The following is an 18,481-nucleotide window of genomic DNA, read 5'->3' on the forward strand; positions in this document are numbered from 1 at the left end:
GGAACCATGACTCTCATACACTGCTGGTAGGAACATTGGGAAACAGTTGCATAGTTTCTAAAAATTTATATACATATTTACGATTTAGTCACCTGACTCCTAAGTATTTACCAAAGAGAAAAGAAAATGTATGTCTATACAAAAACTTACACAGAAGAGTTTGTAGCAGCTTTGCTTATAATAGTTCCAAACTGGAAACAACCCATCCATCCTTCCAAGGGTGCATGGATAAACAGACTATGACATTTCCATACAATAGAATGCATTCAGAAATGAAAAGGAATGAAATGCTAGTACGAGAAATTACTTGGGTGAATCTCTAGCTATTTGTGGAGAGTGAAAGAGCCAGACACAAAAGCGTACCTATATAATTCCAGTTCTATAATACTCCAGGGAATGCAAATTAACATGTAGTAATGGGAAGCAAATCAGTAGTTGCTGGAAACTGGAGGGGAAGATTACAGAGTGTGAACGAATTTTTGGTGGTGATGAAAACCTTCATTATCACCTGGCTAATGATTGTCTAATGGATCCAGCAGTGTGGACTTGGGCAAGTCACTGAATCCTGCACCTTTTCTTACTTGTGGGCAAAGACAGAGGTGCACCCCTTTGCACATGCATGTATATATGCACACACACACGTAATCCTGACAGCTTTACTAGCAAGATTGACATATAAGAAAAATTTGTGAGCACACAATCAAGGAATATTTCTACCCAAATTTAAACTTTTCCAGAGAATATAAAATGAGAGAACATGCCCCAGATTATTCTAGGAGACTAAGCTGAACTTTTTATCAAAGCCAAACTGTTTTAATAGCTTTACATTACTGTGACAAAATACCTGAGACAATTGACAGAAAAAGAGGAAAGATTTCTTTTGGCTGGTGATTTTAAGAGATGTAAGCCCATGGTTGATTGGCTCCATTGCTCCTCCGCCTGTAATGAGACACAGGATCTTGGTAGGGACCATGTGGTGGTGCAGAACTGCTCACCTCATGGCAGCCAGGAAGCAGAGCAATGGACAGAGTCTCATTGTCCCCTTCAAGGACAAGTCCCTAGTGACCCACGTTCTTCTCATTCCACCCCATCACCTCCCAACAGTTCTGCATGCTGGGACCAAACCCTCAACACATGGGCCTTTCCAGGTTACTTGAGACCCAAACTATAGCTGTGTATATAAAACAAATATAAAAAAGGAAAACTATGAAGCAATTTCCTTTATAGGTACAAATACAAAAATTACAGTCAAAATTTGTCTTGCATTTCGTTCATGTTTTTAGCTGTATGCCATGAAATCAAGATCCTATATTGTCTTTATTTCATATAGAAAACAAATAGTCCCAGCATCATCTATTGATCTGCAGTTCCACCTTCATCACACATAAACTTTCCACTGATGGGAGGTTCTAGTCTTCTGTTCTGTTCTTGTCTGTTTTTCTGGGTCAGCTGCCCCAGTACTGCATTTTATCAAACTGGTTCAATTGTTATCACTTTTTAAATCTTGTCATCTTGAACCATGATCTCTCTTTTTATTATTCTTTAAAACTGTCTTAGGTATTTTCAGTCCTTTCTATTCCATATGAATTATGGAATCATTTTGTCATTTTAATGAAAAATCCTGTGGGTATTTTCATTGTAATCACATTAAAGAAAACATAGCTTTTGCTACATAAATATCTGATGGTCTAGGGAAGAATATCATGTTCACAATTTCAACAAAAAAATAAAATATCTACTAATGGAATAAAAACAAGAAATGTATAATATCTGTATGAAGAGGACCAAACATTTGAATGAGGAACAAAGATAATGAATATTTGAATTTTTAGAGAAATAATCCATGTTTCTGTATTGGAAGATCTAATCTTAAAAACTGTTAATATCAAAATAACTAAGTAATATAGGATCTCAAGAATAATCCCAGTAAAATTTGAACATTTCTTGATATGATTCAAAGGAATAATTTGTCCATCAAGTAGAATTGAAAGCGGGCTCATCCCGTAATTTGTAAAAGTGATTTAAGACTCTAGAAGAGTTGAAATATTGTGCTGTGATACTGGTTCTGAAAAAGAAATACATCAGCAGAAGGTAATGTGATAAAATGGAATGTAATGAGATGGGGCTGGAGGTTTGGGATAGAAACAGACTCCGGAATTATGAAAGAAAAGACTCCATGTCTGGTTCTAAGGTGCTGTAGGGAGAATGCCAAGTGTGGCTTATATTGGATCCCTTAACCAATCACTATGAGAAGAATGAGATTGCCATATCAATGCAGACCAATCAGGACTTTGCTCTGAGCAGGGGCTGGGCTCAGCTTCTCTTCATCCAAAGGCCTGCAAGGATATGGGGTAGCTGCACCCACAAAGTAAGGATCAGATGGGAGGAGAAAGAAGGAACTTAACTGTGTGAGCAACCAACTAGATACCACTGCAGCAAAGAATGGATTAAATGCTTACTAAATTGCATGGGATAATTAAAACTTTACTTTAGATCCTTGCTTCTTCCTCTCTGTCCTAGATCAGAGGTGCCTGGAGGAGGCTGAGGACCCAGAGGACAGGTCCAGGCCATCTTCACCAGGTTGTTCACTTGAGTTGGTTCCCACTGGCAGATCCTTGACTCCTCAGACCTTTATCTTTCTTTCTCCTCTCTTTCACTTCCTTCCATGCCTTGCTCATAAGTTCACTCTTCTCTCTGATAAGCACCATTAGATCTGAATTCCATGATTTCAAAATACCCTTCCACACCCCATCTGCTGAAAGTGAACTGCAAAATCACCTTCCACCAAGGAACCCCTGTGAGAATCCTGACTTTTCTCATTGTGGTGACTCAACTGGATGTCATGACTGCCCTAAAGCACTTACCTCCTGAGATCCTGTCCTTCTTTGAACACCCTTCACCAGACAAATGGAACTGAGACTCAGATCTTGCACTTTCTACATGCACATCTTGTTTTGTTACTTGGACATGGAATGCTGCAAATTTCTCTGCATTACTTTTGGATGTATGCAGTGCCATATTACTTGTCTAAATCCACTAAAATTGGCACTGGTCCCCCTTTAACAAAGTCCTCCTGGGTCCTTGTGGAGCTCTCCCTCCTGTACTCCGTGGAGGTCTACAGTCACAGTGGTTAGGCTGCCTTGATCTCCACACTCTCTGGTAACCATGCTGGTGTGTTCATTGTCAATCCCGCAGCTTCTTCATGCCCTGTGCCTTCTTGTCCACCATGGCCAGGCCTAGCCTCCCAAGACATACCACATAGCCAGTTCTCTCTAAGACTTCTCTGGAAAGGGGCAAGTTCCATCAAAGGATCACAGACTTCTAAGCCTTCTATCAGCCATAAGAATGCATCTTCTCCTCTAGCACCAGCCACTGTGGCCTGTACTTCATCCCTCTTCCACTTCCTCACCATCTTCTCCTCTTCCCTCATCATCTCTCCTCGAAGGACTGAGAAACAATATTGGCCTCCCTTTCCTGATGGCAGAGGTGGGAAAAGACATGTTAAAATTACTCCTTTTTTCTTCTATTAGTCAAGTTAATTTCAGTAATCTAGAGGAAAACTTAAAGGTAGTTTTTCCAGAGAATCACAAGATGCTGGAGTTTAAGACACCAGGGAGACCTTCCAGCCCATTCCTGCTCTTGCTGCTCTGTTCTCGAGTGAGAAGAATGAGGTCAACCAAGTCCACACTGGTCACCATACAGAGGTGCCTCAGAGGGATGTTCGGGGGCTGTGGGTCTGTCCTGTTGCTAGGCGCAGCCCGGGGGCAGCATCAGTGTGGTGGAAACCCTGACCCTGTCTCATTCACTGTACTTGTTTACCAAGAGAGGAGCCATTATATTTATATAGTTTAATGTTAATTTTAAAAAATTAATTATAAAAATTGAGTGCTTTCTAAGGTTCATGTCACTAGTCAATCATATCAATGCCATCTTAAAGAAAAGATAAATTTTATCCTTGAAATTTCACTGAAGAAAATGAGAACTACTACTGAAGGTTTGTAATAGATCTTTTATTGAAGTATTAGTTTCATTACATGGATTCTGACACATCTTTGAGCACATCTTCAGCTTAAGACGGATGGGGCACTGCAGAGGGCCGACCAGCAGCATGGGGCACATGGGGCCAAAGTACCAACACATAAGGAGGAGGTCCAGGACCCACCATGTGCACAGGCTGGCCACTGCATGAAGTTCCAAGAGAATCTACAAGGGTTGGTGGGTTTTTTAAAGGCTTTGGAATGTCTAGAAGTTAAATCAAAGTACCAGACTTTAAACATTAGGCTCATATTCTGGATTAAATTTTAATGAACAGTCTAAAAAATCTTAAGTGGATAGATCATTGGAACTACAGTTTGAAGCTAACTTACACAGTGACTCTAGGATTCCAAAACGAAAAGCTAACCTCTGATCTAGAAAGCATGTTCAAATCTAAAATATGCTTTTGAAAAGCATTCTGTGAGGTTCACTGATGTGGACAAAACTGCTTATTTATGCATAAACCATGACAAGGTATTTTGGCCATTGTACTAATGTAGAACAAGTCTAATTCAGCTAATGCATCCTCAAGAGGTGATGGTGGCGGGGGAGGGGGGGGCTGTCCCGGCACCTGCCAGAGAAAGGCCTGTGGGAAGGTCATGCTGAGATGTAGGCAGGGAGTGGCCAGAGAGTTCCTGACTTTGACTTTGCTTCTATTTGATGGGCCAGCCACCCTGACAGGGCTGCTCCCCACACCTGGTGCTTTGCCTGAGCTAATCACTACAAATCCACCAAGCTCTACTGCAGATAAATCAGCCTTCCAAGTTTGTACACAAAATGCTCCTATGCTAGGTCTTGCTGTCCCCACAGCCAGGTAGTTTTAATTGGCACTGACAATAACTGAAAAAATACTTAAAATGTGCCGTGTGTGTGTGTGTGTGTGCGCGTGTGTGATGAGCTGCTGAAACCAATGGTTGTACAATTCTCTCTTTAATGATGGAAGCTGTTTCTTTACCTATAATTGGGCCTACATGGTAAGATCTGGTAACAACTGAGTGGTTCTGAAAACCATATGAGCATCCACACTGAGCCAAATTCTTGAGCTGTACATTTTCACCACCTTATATGCTTTTCTTCTCATTTTTTGCCTATCCTGCAAGGCACAGAGACCTTTAGTGCTTGTGTTGTGTCTGCTTGCCAAGAGTCCTGAAGGCCACACGTCCAGTTGGCTCTGTGGTTCTTGGCACATTTCTACTACTGACACAGCTGTTTGCTAAAGCACAGTGACCAGCCAAGGCAATGTTGCACTCAGGAGACACCTGGTCAGGTCTGGGGACATTTTGGTTGTCACACTGAGGAGCAAGGTGCTGTTGCCATCTTGTGAGCTGATAAATATCCTACAATACACAGGGCAGATATCCTCACCCCAGAAAAAAATCATCCAGCCTCAACTGTCAATGGTACTGAGGTTAAGAGCTTGCCCTAATGGAATCACAAAAATAAGCACTTTATGACTATCATTAAGATTTTTGTTGGCGTTATTTAGATCTATTTCTGGCAGAATGTCTTACTCTACAAATGAATTTAGGAATCAGAGTTTATAGAACTTGTGGGACTCTCAAGGAGACAAGCATCTTTCAGTTAGACTTTACTCCATTGTGTATATCATTTAAGAATTGAGATTTTGAGGCTTCGGAAGTTTCAAGAAATATATTTAAATTAGCTACCTTTTATCTCATGATGTCTACCTGTGCCAGGCACAAAATCACTTTAATGCACTGTGTCACTTCATTCTCACCATAACCTTGCAAAGCAAACATTACTGATCCCATTTTACAGAAGAGGGAAATCAAGATGCTGAGCTACTTTCTTAGGGTCACACTGTAGTAAATGATGAGGCCAGGGTGCAAACCCAAGGCTGTCAGACTCAAAGAATTGCTCTTCTATCTGCATGATTCCACCTCTAGGGACAGGTGAACTTTTCATCCATGGAACAAGTACACGTGGGCTGCATGAGAGGAGAAATACATGGGACGAAAACAAGAATATTTTCATCTAAAGTGTAGCAGCAAATGTGCTAAACATGTTTCCTTCTTTGAGTTTCTTCAGAGTATTTAAAAGGATTACACAGATTGTTTCTATATGTCTCCTATCTCCAGATAACACAGGCAAAGAAGGATCCAGATGTTTCTTGAATCACCCAGATCACTGGAAGGCAAATTACAGTTTGCAACCGCTAACATCTTCAGGCCACACTTCCAGCCTGAGAAGCATTGGTGCAGAGCCTTTCACTGCCCGTTGCTCTGGTGGATCTCTTCATGTTCTCTCAAGAATAATTGGGAAAGGCATTTTTGTTCTATGGATTATATCATGTTCACATCCACATTAGTAAATTTGTTTTCCACAAGATTTCCACCCAGGGCCTATGTTGGGGCCAGGGACTAGGGAAAGCTTCCTTCCTGATCAGGACTCCTCCCTGCAGCTCCAGTGGATGACATATCAGAAAGGGGCATGTGGAGGGATGTGTAGGACATTGTGCACACCCACAAAGCCTGTTTCTGGAGAGCTGAAGGAGCTCGGCCATGCTTGGCGATGCCTACAACATAACATGAGGCAAGTGCCACAGGCCAGGCCCTCTCTGTTGGGAGAAGTCTGCTTCTACTGCATCTGATGAAACCAGATATAGTAGCTTAGGGGTTGGTTTTGAGGTTTTGCACATTCCAAAGAATGTCAAAGCCATATTTTCTTTTTAGGCACTTCACAGATAACCGATGACATCCTTCAAATGACATCTTGTGATCTAAATGTGTGTTTTCTGTTTGTCTTACAGAAAATAACTGGTGTCCACAACTTCAGACACTGCGCTTGCTGTGTGACCTCCACACTGCAAAGGTTTTCTTCCTTCGGAAAACTTTTTTCTTGTAATTTTATCTCTAAAACCTAATTTTCCTGAGCTCTTTTCAAGTAGGCCTATAAAATCCCAGGAATTATTTCAGCAGTAAATTCTCTGAAATAATCCCTGTTTATTTCAGAAGCGAGGCAGCACCCTATCTCCATGTCCTCAGATGTGGCCACACCAACCTTAGGGAATGATCAGGATGCAGAGACTCTGCATGGCTGTGTAGGTCTGGATTTTTGGTCCCTTCAATGAACTACACACACTTAGAGAGGAAAGCCATTCTAAAAGGTGCTAGGTCTTGATTTCTTCAAAGCCAGACAGCTGCTTCATCTGCTCAACTTGCATGGAATGCCTTCGGAGAAGCTTCTTTGTACTTCTCAAGTCAACTCTCTTTGGTGAGCTTGGAGCAATGGGAATCATAGGTTTTAAGCCACTAGCGAGTGGGGAAGATGGTTTGCCACCAGGTCTAATATCTGGGATTGGTGGGTTCAGATTCACATTTAAAGGTGGAAGGAAGCCAGGCCTAGTGTGAGCAATGTGGTCTAGGAGCAGAGTTCCAGAACCTCGTCTCTCTAGAAGGTGTGGCGGGCGATGCACTGAGCTGGGGGAAGTACTGGGCATGGCCTCCAGAGACTCCTGGGAGCCCTGGAAGAGGGACATGAGGGAGCCATTGAGCTTCTTTCTATCAGAGGGGCCTTTGCCTGACTCAATGGGAGTAGAGTTGGCTGGGTCAGGGCCTGGCTGTAAGTCTAGGTCATAGAGATTGTTTTCCAGCCATTTGAGGGATGCTGGATCTTTGAGAGAGGAGGGTCCTGATACATTGGCACCACTCCTTTCTTGGTCAACAGGGAGGGTTCCTCTCCAGGCCAGGCGAAGATGGGGAGCGGGGCCTTTCCAAGAGGCTGGTGCTGAGGGTGCTGCAGCCTTTAGAATCTGCTGCTCTGTGACAGCAGGGAAGAGGGCAGGGTCTTTGCCATCGATGCTGTTGGTTCTGGACAGGGGCCCCCTCTTAGGAAAGCACACATCACTGAGGTTCTTTATGACCTCACTGTCTGTGCTGGAACCCTGGATTTCATCTTGATGCTTGGAGGCAGCCAGCACGGAGGGCGCAATCAGGCCCCAGGGCTCAGACTGCAGCCTCTTCAGTTGGGGCAAACGGGCCCTCCTGAGGTTACCAATTTTTCTGTTGGGTGATCCAGGCTCTGCAAGGACCTTTGTGATGTTACTGCCACTTAAGTGTCCAGTCTGGAGGCTGAAGAAGTCATCTGCCTTCTCACTGGGTGGAGCCTTCAGCTCAATGTCAGAGGGGGAGGCACACAGGGGAGGCGACTGTCTCTCATCCACTTTGGGTGAAGGAGGGATGTTGAGATACTGTTTGGTGGTTTTGGTACCTGAAGATGACTTATCTGTTGTTATGATAATCACTTCCTTCCCTTTGGCTTTGCATGCATTGAGGAGATGTTTCAAGGCGTCCTTGTCATCTGCATTTATTGCATAAACCAGAGCTGAAGCTCCAGTGCGATCCTCAAGGCTAGGGTCTGCTCCATTCTCCAGCAACAGGGAGACCACGTCTCCCCCAGCTCTCCTGATGCAGGCGTGGATAAGTGCAGTCTTTCCAGACTTATCCTGTATGTTGGGGTCTGCCCTGTTATCCAGCAAGTACTTTACCATCTTGGACTTGCTGATGCTCTGCTGGTCCACATGTTTCGTGATACATGCCACCATGAGTGCAGTTTCACCTTTGTCATTGCTCTCATTGATGTAAGCACCACCTTCTAGCAGCAGCCTGGTCAGCCGGAGCCGCCCCAGCCACACAGCCTTCAGCAGGGAGTTTCCATCAGTCCTTAATTCAGCTTCATTGTCCATCATGCTGGCTGCAGCAGAAAGTCTCTGAGCCAGAGAGGCGATGAGACCTAGCAAGGGAAGAAGGGGGAAAGGTTATGCATCCTCTCACCTGTCTGTCAGCATGATCACTTCAGGGCCTGGTACAGTCAGAGCTCAGCGTGTTCCCAAGCTACGTTGCCTTGGCTAAGTCATCCAACACCTGAGTCTCCTCATCTGAGTGTGTGTGTGTGTGTGTGTGTGTGTGTGTGTGTGTGTATGTATGTGTTGGGTTGGTTGGTAGTTGCTTACCTCATAGAATCATTGTAAGGATTTCATGAGATAGTATAAAATACTTAACTTCTCTCATTGTAATACTTTTCACTTCTCAGTGGTCCTAGCTAGAATTGTTAAGTTTCAAATCTTATGCATCCATAAGCTTCCCAGGCTCCAAGCTCTGGAGATCTGAAACAGGACCTCCAAGGACTAAGGAAAGAGAATTCCATTGGAAATGTGCTTCTTTCCAATCAACCTGCATGCCTGGCCTCACCTCTCCAACATCATCTCCTGCATCTCCAGGCCTCACACTCTGCCCACCTTGAAACCAATCTTATTATTTCTCAAAGGCACCACTTCCCTCCCTCTTGGCACTGCTCAGGTTTCTAATTATAAGGTCTTTCTTCTCTTCTTTAATTATTCATCATCCTTCAAACTGCAGTGTAAATGTTACTTCCTTTGTAATTAAGAGAAAAATCACTCAAGATCCAATGGGAGATTGTGTAAAATTACAGTGACTCATATCTAGACTATATAAAGAACACCTAAAATCACTTCCTTCAAAAGAGGATACACAAATGACCAGCAGGCACATAAAAAGGTATTTGGCCTCATTACTACTCAAGGAAAACTAAACTAAGGTAAAACAAGAAGCCACTACATTCTCACCAGGATGGCTAGAATTAGACGGAATGACAGTATTAAAGATATGAAGTTGGGAGGCAGCAGAAACCTCCTGTAAGTGTGAATTGGACCTAAACTGAACCAAAGGTGCAGTAATTTCACTCTCAGCTTTGTACCTGTAGTTGATTGTAAAACATGGCCACAAAGTCTCCCACGCCAGGATGTGTATGTGATGAGTTGGTCCTGTGACTTGCTTTGATCAGTATAATTAGGCAAAAGTAATTTTGTGTGACTTTTGGGGCAAACCTTTGGAGGGCCTTGCAACTTCCAGCTTGCTCCCTTGGCATTCTGCTGCAGTGTCAGGAAGCATGGGCTGTCCCCGAGTCCAGCTTGCTGTCAGTATGTGGGGAGACAGTCTCAGACTGTACAGCCCTGACCAGCCCCTGCATGACTTCAGCTGAGTGAGCCAGGTGAGGCCATCAGTAGAAATACCCAGAACCTGCCCTGAATTGCAGGAATAGGAGGAAACAAACAGCTCTTGTTTTAAACCACTCATGGTATATGTATGTGTTTGTGTGGGGATTTCACAGCAACTGATCACTAATAAACAGGTATACCAGAAGACATAGGCAGCACTATTCACAAAAGGCAAAAATGGGGGAAGACCTGTGTCGCATCCCTGTGAGCTTTAATACTTTGCAACTTCTCCATCGGAGAACTAATCTTGTTAATCATCTGAGTTGGCACCTCCAAGGAACTCTGACCTACAAAGATAGGTCTTTTCTCCCTTAATAATTGGAAAGTAGAATAAAGAAAATGATGGAAAAAAGGAGGAAGAGGAAAGCAGAAGGAATGTGGGAAGGATTAGAGACAGATAATTGGATTCCCTTTTATGCTGTGTGGGGTGCACATTGCACACTTCTCTTTACCTCAGAGTAGAGGGAGGAAGGAAATGAAGAAGAGAGAAAGAAGATGATACCTCTAGGAGACTGATTCTAGCTTTTCACTTAGAATCAGCATCTTTGTCCCTAATCTGTCCCTAATCATCCCCCCAGCACCTAAGGAAGGTGCAGAGTAAGGACAGGACATCTTAGCTCTTCTCTATGGCCGGGAATGTTGGGCGCATACACAAGCATGCCCTTCTGCATGCCCGGGGATCTGTTTCACAGGTTTTCTGTTACCATTTTCTCACTGGGCCAGTCAACTGAAATCCCTTAAACAATGACAACACAAGAGCAGGGGACAGAGTCAGGCCCTGACCTCTCTCTTGCAGCCCAGATAAATCATGTTGGGCTAATATTACCAGTAGGAATGCTGCTGCATTTAGCTTCCACTTTTCATTTCAAGAGCATTGATTTTGAAAGGATTCAATGTACCCAGCAGGTTGACAGTAGCCTTACAAATTACATAAATGTATGCAGCATCCCTGACTTGCATATCCTCATCTATTTCCCTCTCTCTGTGTTTTAGCTTCTTGCCTTGTTTTCTTCGCAAGTGGGCTTAGCAAAGGCGAAACCTATCCACAGCCCTAGGGTTTGATCACTATTGCAGGCAGCATAGGCCCACACTCAGCTTCCATCAGCCTGGCCTGGCTCTTCCAAAAGCTGCATGGAGAGGACAGAATGCAGGGATCCCAGAGTGCAGGGAGTTAACACTTTGTCCAGCAGAGGTTCACCAATGGGAGGTGGAGAGTGGGGAAGAGATGCTTGATAAATCCTTCTTTCTTTGCTATATTTTGTGCACCTTCCACAAGACCAAGCCACTGTGGCCTGGTCCTGAAGTCCTGGCCAGCTCTGTAAGTCTGCACTTCCTACTTTCTTGCTACACTTTTTATTCTTTTCATTCCTACTTCCCAGAGTTTTATGACCCAATAAAGTGCTCATATGGTTGTTTTTGCCTCAGATTGATGCCAACTGATTCACTGAGCCATAAAAATCCCTTTCAAGAAGATTTCTCCCCATTTCAAAGATGGACAAACTGAAACCAAACATGAAGAAGTGGCTTGCTGTGGTGATCCAGAAATCAGCAGGTGACTCTTGGTGTTTCTTCCACCTCACAGTGACCAAATCCCCCACAGAGCACATACGTTCCAGCAGCCGACTTTATACTATCTAACTCATCCTGTGTGCATGGCTGACCCAACTCTGGGTGGAATTTGAAATTGAGACTAGAAACTCTAGTTTTCCAGAGCTAATAGTAGGAACTGAAGTAGTGGGAGCTCTAGAGTAAAACTGTGTTTGGGGGCTAGCCACATGTGCAGAGGAGAGAGGAGCAACATACTGAGAAAGCCCCCTCTTCTGAGCTTAGCTGCCTTCAGAGTCCATGAACACTTGGAAAAACTTCCAATGAATTCCCATGTTTGTTTCTGATAGCGTGAAGCAATTTCTCTTACTTATGTAATCCAGTAAACCCTGACTAAAGCACCAGCATTACATGAATGCGCATTCAATCACCATCAAACATATATTAACTGTCTACTCTGTTAGGTATTCAGATAAAAAGATGTAGAAAATGAAGGAATAAATGCCAAGGCATTTACAGTCTAGAGGGGAGGCAGATGTGCACTTTAGGAACAATATTTATTCTGTGCTTACCATGTGCCAAGAAATGTACTGAACACTCTGTATTTATTCTCATTTAATACAACAATGTCATAAGGTGCATACTATAGTTGTCCCCATTTTACTAGAAATGAAACTGGGGAGGGAAAGTCATTTACCCAATCACTTACCCAAAAAATCACCCAGCCAGTATGTTGTAGAGCTGTAATTCAAACCTAGGCAGTTGCACTCCAAAGTCCATGTTCTTAGCCTCTACATGAAATAACTGGGGTTCTGTGCAGTAAGTTCCTGGTGGAAGACGACATGCAGCAGGGAGACTCGGGTGCATGAGGAACTAGGGGTGCTGACTGGGAAAGGATTCCTAAGACAATGTGCTCGCTCTTTTTTTAAAAAAGGAGTGGAAGTTTGCTAAGTTGGAGGAGAAAACTGTTACATTTGGGGAACTAGAGGTTCAAAGGCAAACGTGGCCCAAGGCTGAGTTTTCAGAACATCATAGATGATGGGGGTTAGTGGCAAGCAGAGCAGGTGCCCTGGTGGGACCAGTAAACGTGGAAGGTCCACAGAAGTCAGGATCACAGCTCTTCCTAGCCTGGCTTTGCATGCTGACATTCATTACATGGAAATGGGGAGCCAATAAAGGGCTAAGGAAAAGGGATACATGATCATTTTCCACAGTGTGGGAGATGTACAGGGTGGCTGGAAGGCCATCTAAGAGCCTGTGGGAGACAAAGAGGGCCATAGCTACTAAGTAGGGAGCTGAGGAAGAGCCAAGCTGGAGAGATGGTTTCAAGGTAGAATTTAACAGTGACCCATTAGATGTGAAAGTCAACCCAAATCTAATTTCCTTAACCTGAGATCGTCTCCTATTACGTATCAAAAAGAATAGATGTTATAACACCTAATGCTCAGGCCCTAGAGGCACACCCCTGTAATCACAGCTACCTGGGGGCTGAGGCAAGAGGATCACAAGTTTGAGGTCAGCTGGAGCAACTTAGTAAGACTGTATCAGAATAAAGATTAAAAAGGACTGGAGATGTAGCCCAGTGGTAGAATGCTTCCTGGGTTCAACCCCATTTCTATAGAAAACTAAAGCAAACAAAACTCTGCCAGAGGTCTGCCACTGCACCAAATGTGAAAATTGAACTGGAAATCAGCTGTTAGTGTGACAATAACATGAATGGCATTGCATCTTTGCTGTTAGTTTATTATAGTTCATTTGCACACACTATATGTTAAAGTTTACAAAATAGTTGTCTATATCCATTAGCTTTATTTGCACCTTCTACCAACTCTGAAGAGGTAACAGGTAGGAAGTGACAGGAGGGACAAAGCCACAACATTATGACTAATGTTTCATGTATTTTACTTTTATATGCAAATCTACATTCCCTACATGGGCCACGTTAAGTAATTGATACATGTGAGTAAGGCCAGTTATAGGACTAGAAAAAATAGCAGGGCCTTTTCAAACTGAACAATGCATAATCATCGTAACACATTCAAATAAAACAATGAAAACACTGCTTGTCAGACAATACATGGCTGTGGCTACATCAGCTCTCATGCCTTAATTTGGAGTCTTGCTCTACAGTATTCAAGCAAGGATATGAGATGACATAGGGGTGAAAGGCCTTGGATTCAAAGGTATTTTAAAAACTCAGCTGCAGTCTTTTTATTTCTTATTTCTAAACTCATGAAGATCAAACAAGCTGGCTCCTCTCAGCTGAAAATATGTAAAACTTCCATAATTTTATTAACAATAAAGTAATCAAAGGATTTGTGACAAAGTCTACATCTACCTACTGTCTCTATTAGAGAAGATATCTGTTTAATTTTTGGATATTGGTGATATTTTCCCTGTCATTGGAAGGTATGTTAGCTGCCATTATAGTGCAGGGGAGGTAAAACAGAAAGCATCCCTGAGAGGTGGAAGTGTAGGGGATGGGGGGTATATAATAAGGAAAGAGCCAGGCAAACTACCCATTTCTGAAACACATGACAAAGAACCACTTTGGCATTGCTAAGTTTTTAAGATAAGAACATAGTGTCTAGAGCAGCCAAAGTGGATGGGATTTCAAAATCCTTGAGATGTGTCAACTCTTTTCAATGTGAATTGCTTTCTTTTCCTCTAGTCAATAAATAGGAGACCCTCTTTAAGGTATTCAACTTCAGGGATCTCTTCCACTGAGCTACATCCCCATCCTTTTTAGATTTTATTTTGAGACAGATGCTCACTAAGTTTCCCAGTCTGGCTTCAATCTTACAATCTCCAGAGCAGCTAGGATTACAGGTGTATGTCACTGTGCCTGGCCTTGCAGAGGTTTGAGGGATTGTGTTATGTAAAAGAAAAGCTTCTATAAACGTTTTCAAATATCTTCACAGTTCTTCATTTTCTCTTCCCACAAAAAAGCTTGAATATATGTTTTATTGCACATAATGCCCCAGAGCAAGTTTCTAGGACTTTATAATATGCATAATTTGTATTTGGTTTATTTCTGGTTATAGCTGTCATCTCGTTTCTCCTCCACTTTCTCAGATACTACTATACATAAGCCTAACATCTTCTGAATCTTTATAAATTGCTTTAGTTTCTTTGTGGAACAAAATAGAATATGATCAATGAACATTCATTAGGTTGATCCACCTGAGGTTGCATTGTCTGTAGGCCAAAAATGGATTTAAAACTATCAGCTGGACATATTTATTGTATTTGTCTAAATTTGCTTTTAGTGTTGTAATTGTCCCCTACTCTAAACCTCTGAGGAAGTGCTGGTCTGTGGTGGGATGATGATAGTTAGGAGCTGCAGGAGACCTGGATTCCAACGCCAGCTCCACCACTTGGTACCCGAGTAAGTTAGGGCAAGCATCAATTGGCCAAATGAACAGAATCCCTGGATCCTGCCAACTTTACAGGATTGTTAGAAGGGTCAAGTGAGAGGAGATATGTGAACACTCTGCGGGAAGTCCTGTAAAAACCTGAAGGGTCATTACACTGAACTAAGCTCTCTGAACTCCTCCCCAGCCCTCATTGAGCCCAGTCCCTTGCAAGGTGCTGCCTCGTGCAGGGCCAGTCCCTTTGCCTTCCGGTTGCTGCCACCTCCCTTCCAGCCCTCCATGGCAACCCTCACCCCTCCACCTCTTGACCAGCCTCCCCCACGCTGCTGCAAGGAAAGCATTACAATCCCGATTTTACAGCTCTAGAGCCTGGAACTCAGACACAGTTAACAATTTTACCCAAGAGCACAGCTTTGATTTCAAGCTCAGAGCTATTCCACAGAGGGAAGCTATCTCAGGCACATCCTCCCCCGCAGCAGCCATAACGTATGCTGGCTGTATAGACATGGGCAAGTTTCCCAGACTCTCTTGTTCCAGTTTCCTCATCTGCGAAATGGGGATAAGAATAGTACACAAACTATGAGTGTACTATAAGAATTAAGCAATCTCCGTGGAGCGTTTAGCACAGGGCCCTGGCACATGGTAAGCGCTTTATGAATGAATGCTAGATGGTTGAGCAAGTTTGGATACATCTTCCAAAACCCAGGAGGCCACACGGTTCAGTGGCGGCATTCGCAGGAGCGGGGGAGATATCGATCGTTATACTCCGCCTCTTCCTTCTGCAGTCACGGAAGCAGTTAGAAGCAGATCAAAAGCTGAACCCCACCTTTGCTCTGCCATGAGAGCTCATCCTCTCAGGTGCCACCTCAAACCGCGGCCCTGCCGGGCGCTATCCGCGGTGCTGACGCGGCTGCGGCACCAGGCCGGGGTCTCGCAGCTCTGAGAGGGGGTCAGGCGCGCAGCCTGGCGGTAAGTTCTCTTACCACTTCTCAGAAATGCTCAGATGCACACTCTACAATCTTGTGCAAATTCTCAGGATCATAACCTCTTGGTGCCCACTCCTCCGGATTTCTGCAAAAATCTGACTGATCCCACTTTAGTTCCTGCAAAAACCCAGCCGCCTGTCACTCAGCCCTTCTCTGCAATCATTTCCTACAGAAACCCAGGTGCTTCCGTGCTCATCCCCACGCGTCAACACAAAAATAAAAACGTTTCAATCGCCTTGCCTTCGTCCCCCTCCCACCGCTTCCTGTGATACAGCGGCTCTCCCCCTCCCGCCTCCTGCCTGCCTGGCACTGGACCTGCATCTCCGGAGCCAGATGCCCCCCGGGTGCCCGCGCAGACCCGGGGTGCTCTTACCTAGAGGGGCCGCTTCCCACGCGGGGCCGCCCGGATCCCGGCCACCGGGGCCTCATTACCTCCGAGCTGGGTCAGGGGGCGCTCCGCACCTCCGCGCGCGCGCATGGGTCCTCCGGGCTGGTCCTGCCAAGGGCTTGCTCTGAACTTCTTCAATATCCATAAACGAAGCCTCTGCGTCAGTCCTTTCCAATCCTCCCTGCTCCTCCAAGTTGCAGTGGGAACTGGGGAATTTTCCCCCTTATTATTTATTTTATTTTATTTAGAAAGAAGCATGAAAGAAATTAGATTCTCGCTCCCAGCTGCGCCGCGGCCCACGTTCTCCTGAGGTGCCCGCTGCGGCCCGCGGCGCCCACGTCTCCAGCCCGAGCGGGCGCGGGCGCGGGTGTGGGCGCCTGAGGGGCGGTGCCGCAGGATTCGTCCGGAGAGGGGAGGGGATGGTCCCCAAGACAGGCCCCGCAGGTCCCTCAGGCCAGGATCTGGAGCTTGGGTCTTGTTCCTCCGGTGGCACTGGCCCTGGGATCTTAGGACAGGGTCCCAGTGTGGGAAGGAGGGGAAGAAGAGGGGCGAGGGGAGGTCCTCGAAACTTAGGGTCGGTCTGATTATTGGTGCAGGTTTCCCTGGGCCTCTTCTGAATGTCATTCCCCTCCTCCTTGGCCCACCTCTTCGCAATCCCCAGGGCTTCCTGGGGAGCACTTCATCAATGATTTTTTTCTGCCTTTTTACAAAACGAAACCAGTTTTGTGGTATACTAATTCGAAGTGCACCTCACTCCTATGGAAGAGGTTTCTTCCCCCAGCCCCTCCTAGCCTTGTCCCAGGTTTCCCAAAGGTAACCTGCATTTTTATCTAGTATACGTGCACACAATGTTTCTACTTGTCCTACCCAAAAAAATCCTTTTTCTTGAGTCAATTTAGTAATTTATATTTTCCTAGAGAATTTGTCCATTCCCTTTACATTTCCAAATATACAGGCACAAAGTTATAAATAGTGTTGCCTTAGAATTCTTTATCTCTGAAACTGTTCCATACCTTTTTTGCATTCTGATCTTGTTTATCTGTGCCCCCTCCCCCGCTTTTGATTCACCAAACTCACTGGAGAGCTATCAATTTTACTATCTTTTGAAAGCATAAATATTTTTGGTAATGCCCCCTTGCCACTTAATGTTTCCATAGTGTCCCTTACAGAAATGTTTCCATAAATGACTGAATACTGTTCATAGTTTCCCTGGCAGAGCAGAGTTTTGTAGCCAAATCCGCAAGTCTTGTTTTTCATGGCTTCTAGATTTCTCATCTTGCTTAGAAAGACTTCCGAACCAGAACAAGAATCCTTCCTTAAATATTCTAGGAACTTACAGCTTTGGTGTCTTTTAGAGTCAGTTCATTTGGTAATTATATTTGTGCACAGGTAAGGCTTTGCAAAGGTGAAAAGCCAAATATCTCAACACCAATTCTGAAAACAACTTCTGTTCAGTGAAATGCTATCTTCAATTATAGTATGTTATATTTCTCAAAATGAAATCTATTTGGTCTGTGTATTTTTTTTGGTGGATTAGAATCATTTATTAATGTTAGGGTGTGTTTTCATTTACTTGTATTAATAAATTATCTTCTGTTCCTTTCAAAGAGATGATGTTCACATTCAGCTTTGGTACAAGGCTATGTGAATCTAGAATGATTTTTGAAAGCATTATAATTTTTCCCTCTGAAATATTTAAATTATTCAAACAATTATCTTTTCATTGAAGATTTAATAGAACACACTCATAAAACACGGGCCTGATAGATTTTATTTTTTTCCCATTAAGTTTATTGGTACATTTTCGGTATAAAATACAGTTACATTCATCATTGGGATCCTGTACCATTACATGAGTATCTTGGTTCTTATTTTTTTCCCCATTCCTCTGCCCTCCCTTCATCCCCTCCACCCTTCCCTATTTGCAAAGACATTGTTTCCATTTTTTTCCTTTTCTCATATTTTTTCTTTTCCCTTCTTTCCTTTCCCCTACGCCTCCCACTTCTGCTCCTTTAGACCTTTCTTCCTGTTACACAATATCAACTATAAATTTTTAAATTACAATATCAATATCTAGGAGACATTACCACAGATTTTACAGAATTTAAAAGGATAT

The 18,481-nt window shown here is 43.8% G+C and overlaps 1 protein-coding gene across 2 annotated transcripts; it reads right to left on the reverse strand.

Moving 5' to 3' along the window:
- Window positions 1-3,989: 3,989 nt before the first annotated feature.
- Ankrd34c (ankyrin repeat domain 34C) lies at window positions 3,990-17,055 on the reverse strand. Of its 2 annotated transcripts, none has more exons than XM_004874799.4 (2): window positions 16,351-17,055; window positions 3,990-8,787 (listed from the first exon to the last, which is right to left on the reverse strand). In XM_004874799.4, exon 2 carries the CDS (start codon window positions 8,741-8,743, stop codon window positions 7,166-7,168), a length of 1,578 nt encoding a protein of 525 aa, XP_004874856.1. In that variant the 5' UTR covers window positions 8,744-8,787; window positions 16,351-17,055; the 3' UTR covers window positions 3,990-7,165. The 2 variants fall into 2 exon arrangements, with proteins under 2 accessions (XP_004874856.1, XP_087044617.1); XM_087188491.1 differs by having other exon boundaries at window positions 3,998-8,787; window positions 16,410-17,055.
- Between the last annotated feature and the right edge of the window lie 1,426 nt (window positions 17,056-18,481).

Source organism: Heterocephalus glaber, unplaced genomic scaffold (assembly GCF_053883595.1).
Source record: "Heterocephalus glaber isolate CG9 unplaced genomic scaffold, H.glaber_assembly_v1.0 deba00001531, whole genome shotgun sequence".
In the NCBI taxonomy this organism is placed as follows: Eukaryota; Metazoa; Chordata; class Mammalia; order Rodentia; family Bathyergidae; genus Heterocephalus; species Heterocephalus glaber.

Bases quoted from the DNA above. Each gene is read 5' to 3' on its own strand.
- Ankrd34c (XM_087188491.1), bottom strand. From the start codon at position 16,455: ATGCGCGCGCGCGGAGGTGCGGAGCGCCCCCTGACCCAGCTCGGAG. The intron at 8,788-16,409 runs GTAATGAGGCCC...TTCCCTTGCTAG, and splicing joins CCCCCTGACCCAGCTCGGAG to GTCTCATCGCCTCTCTGGCT.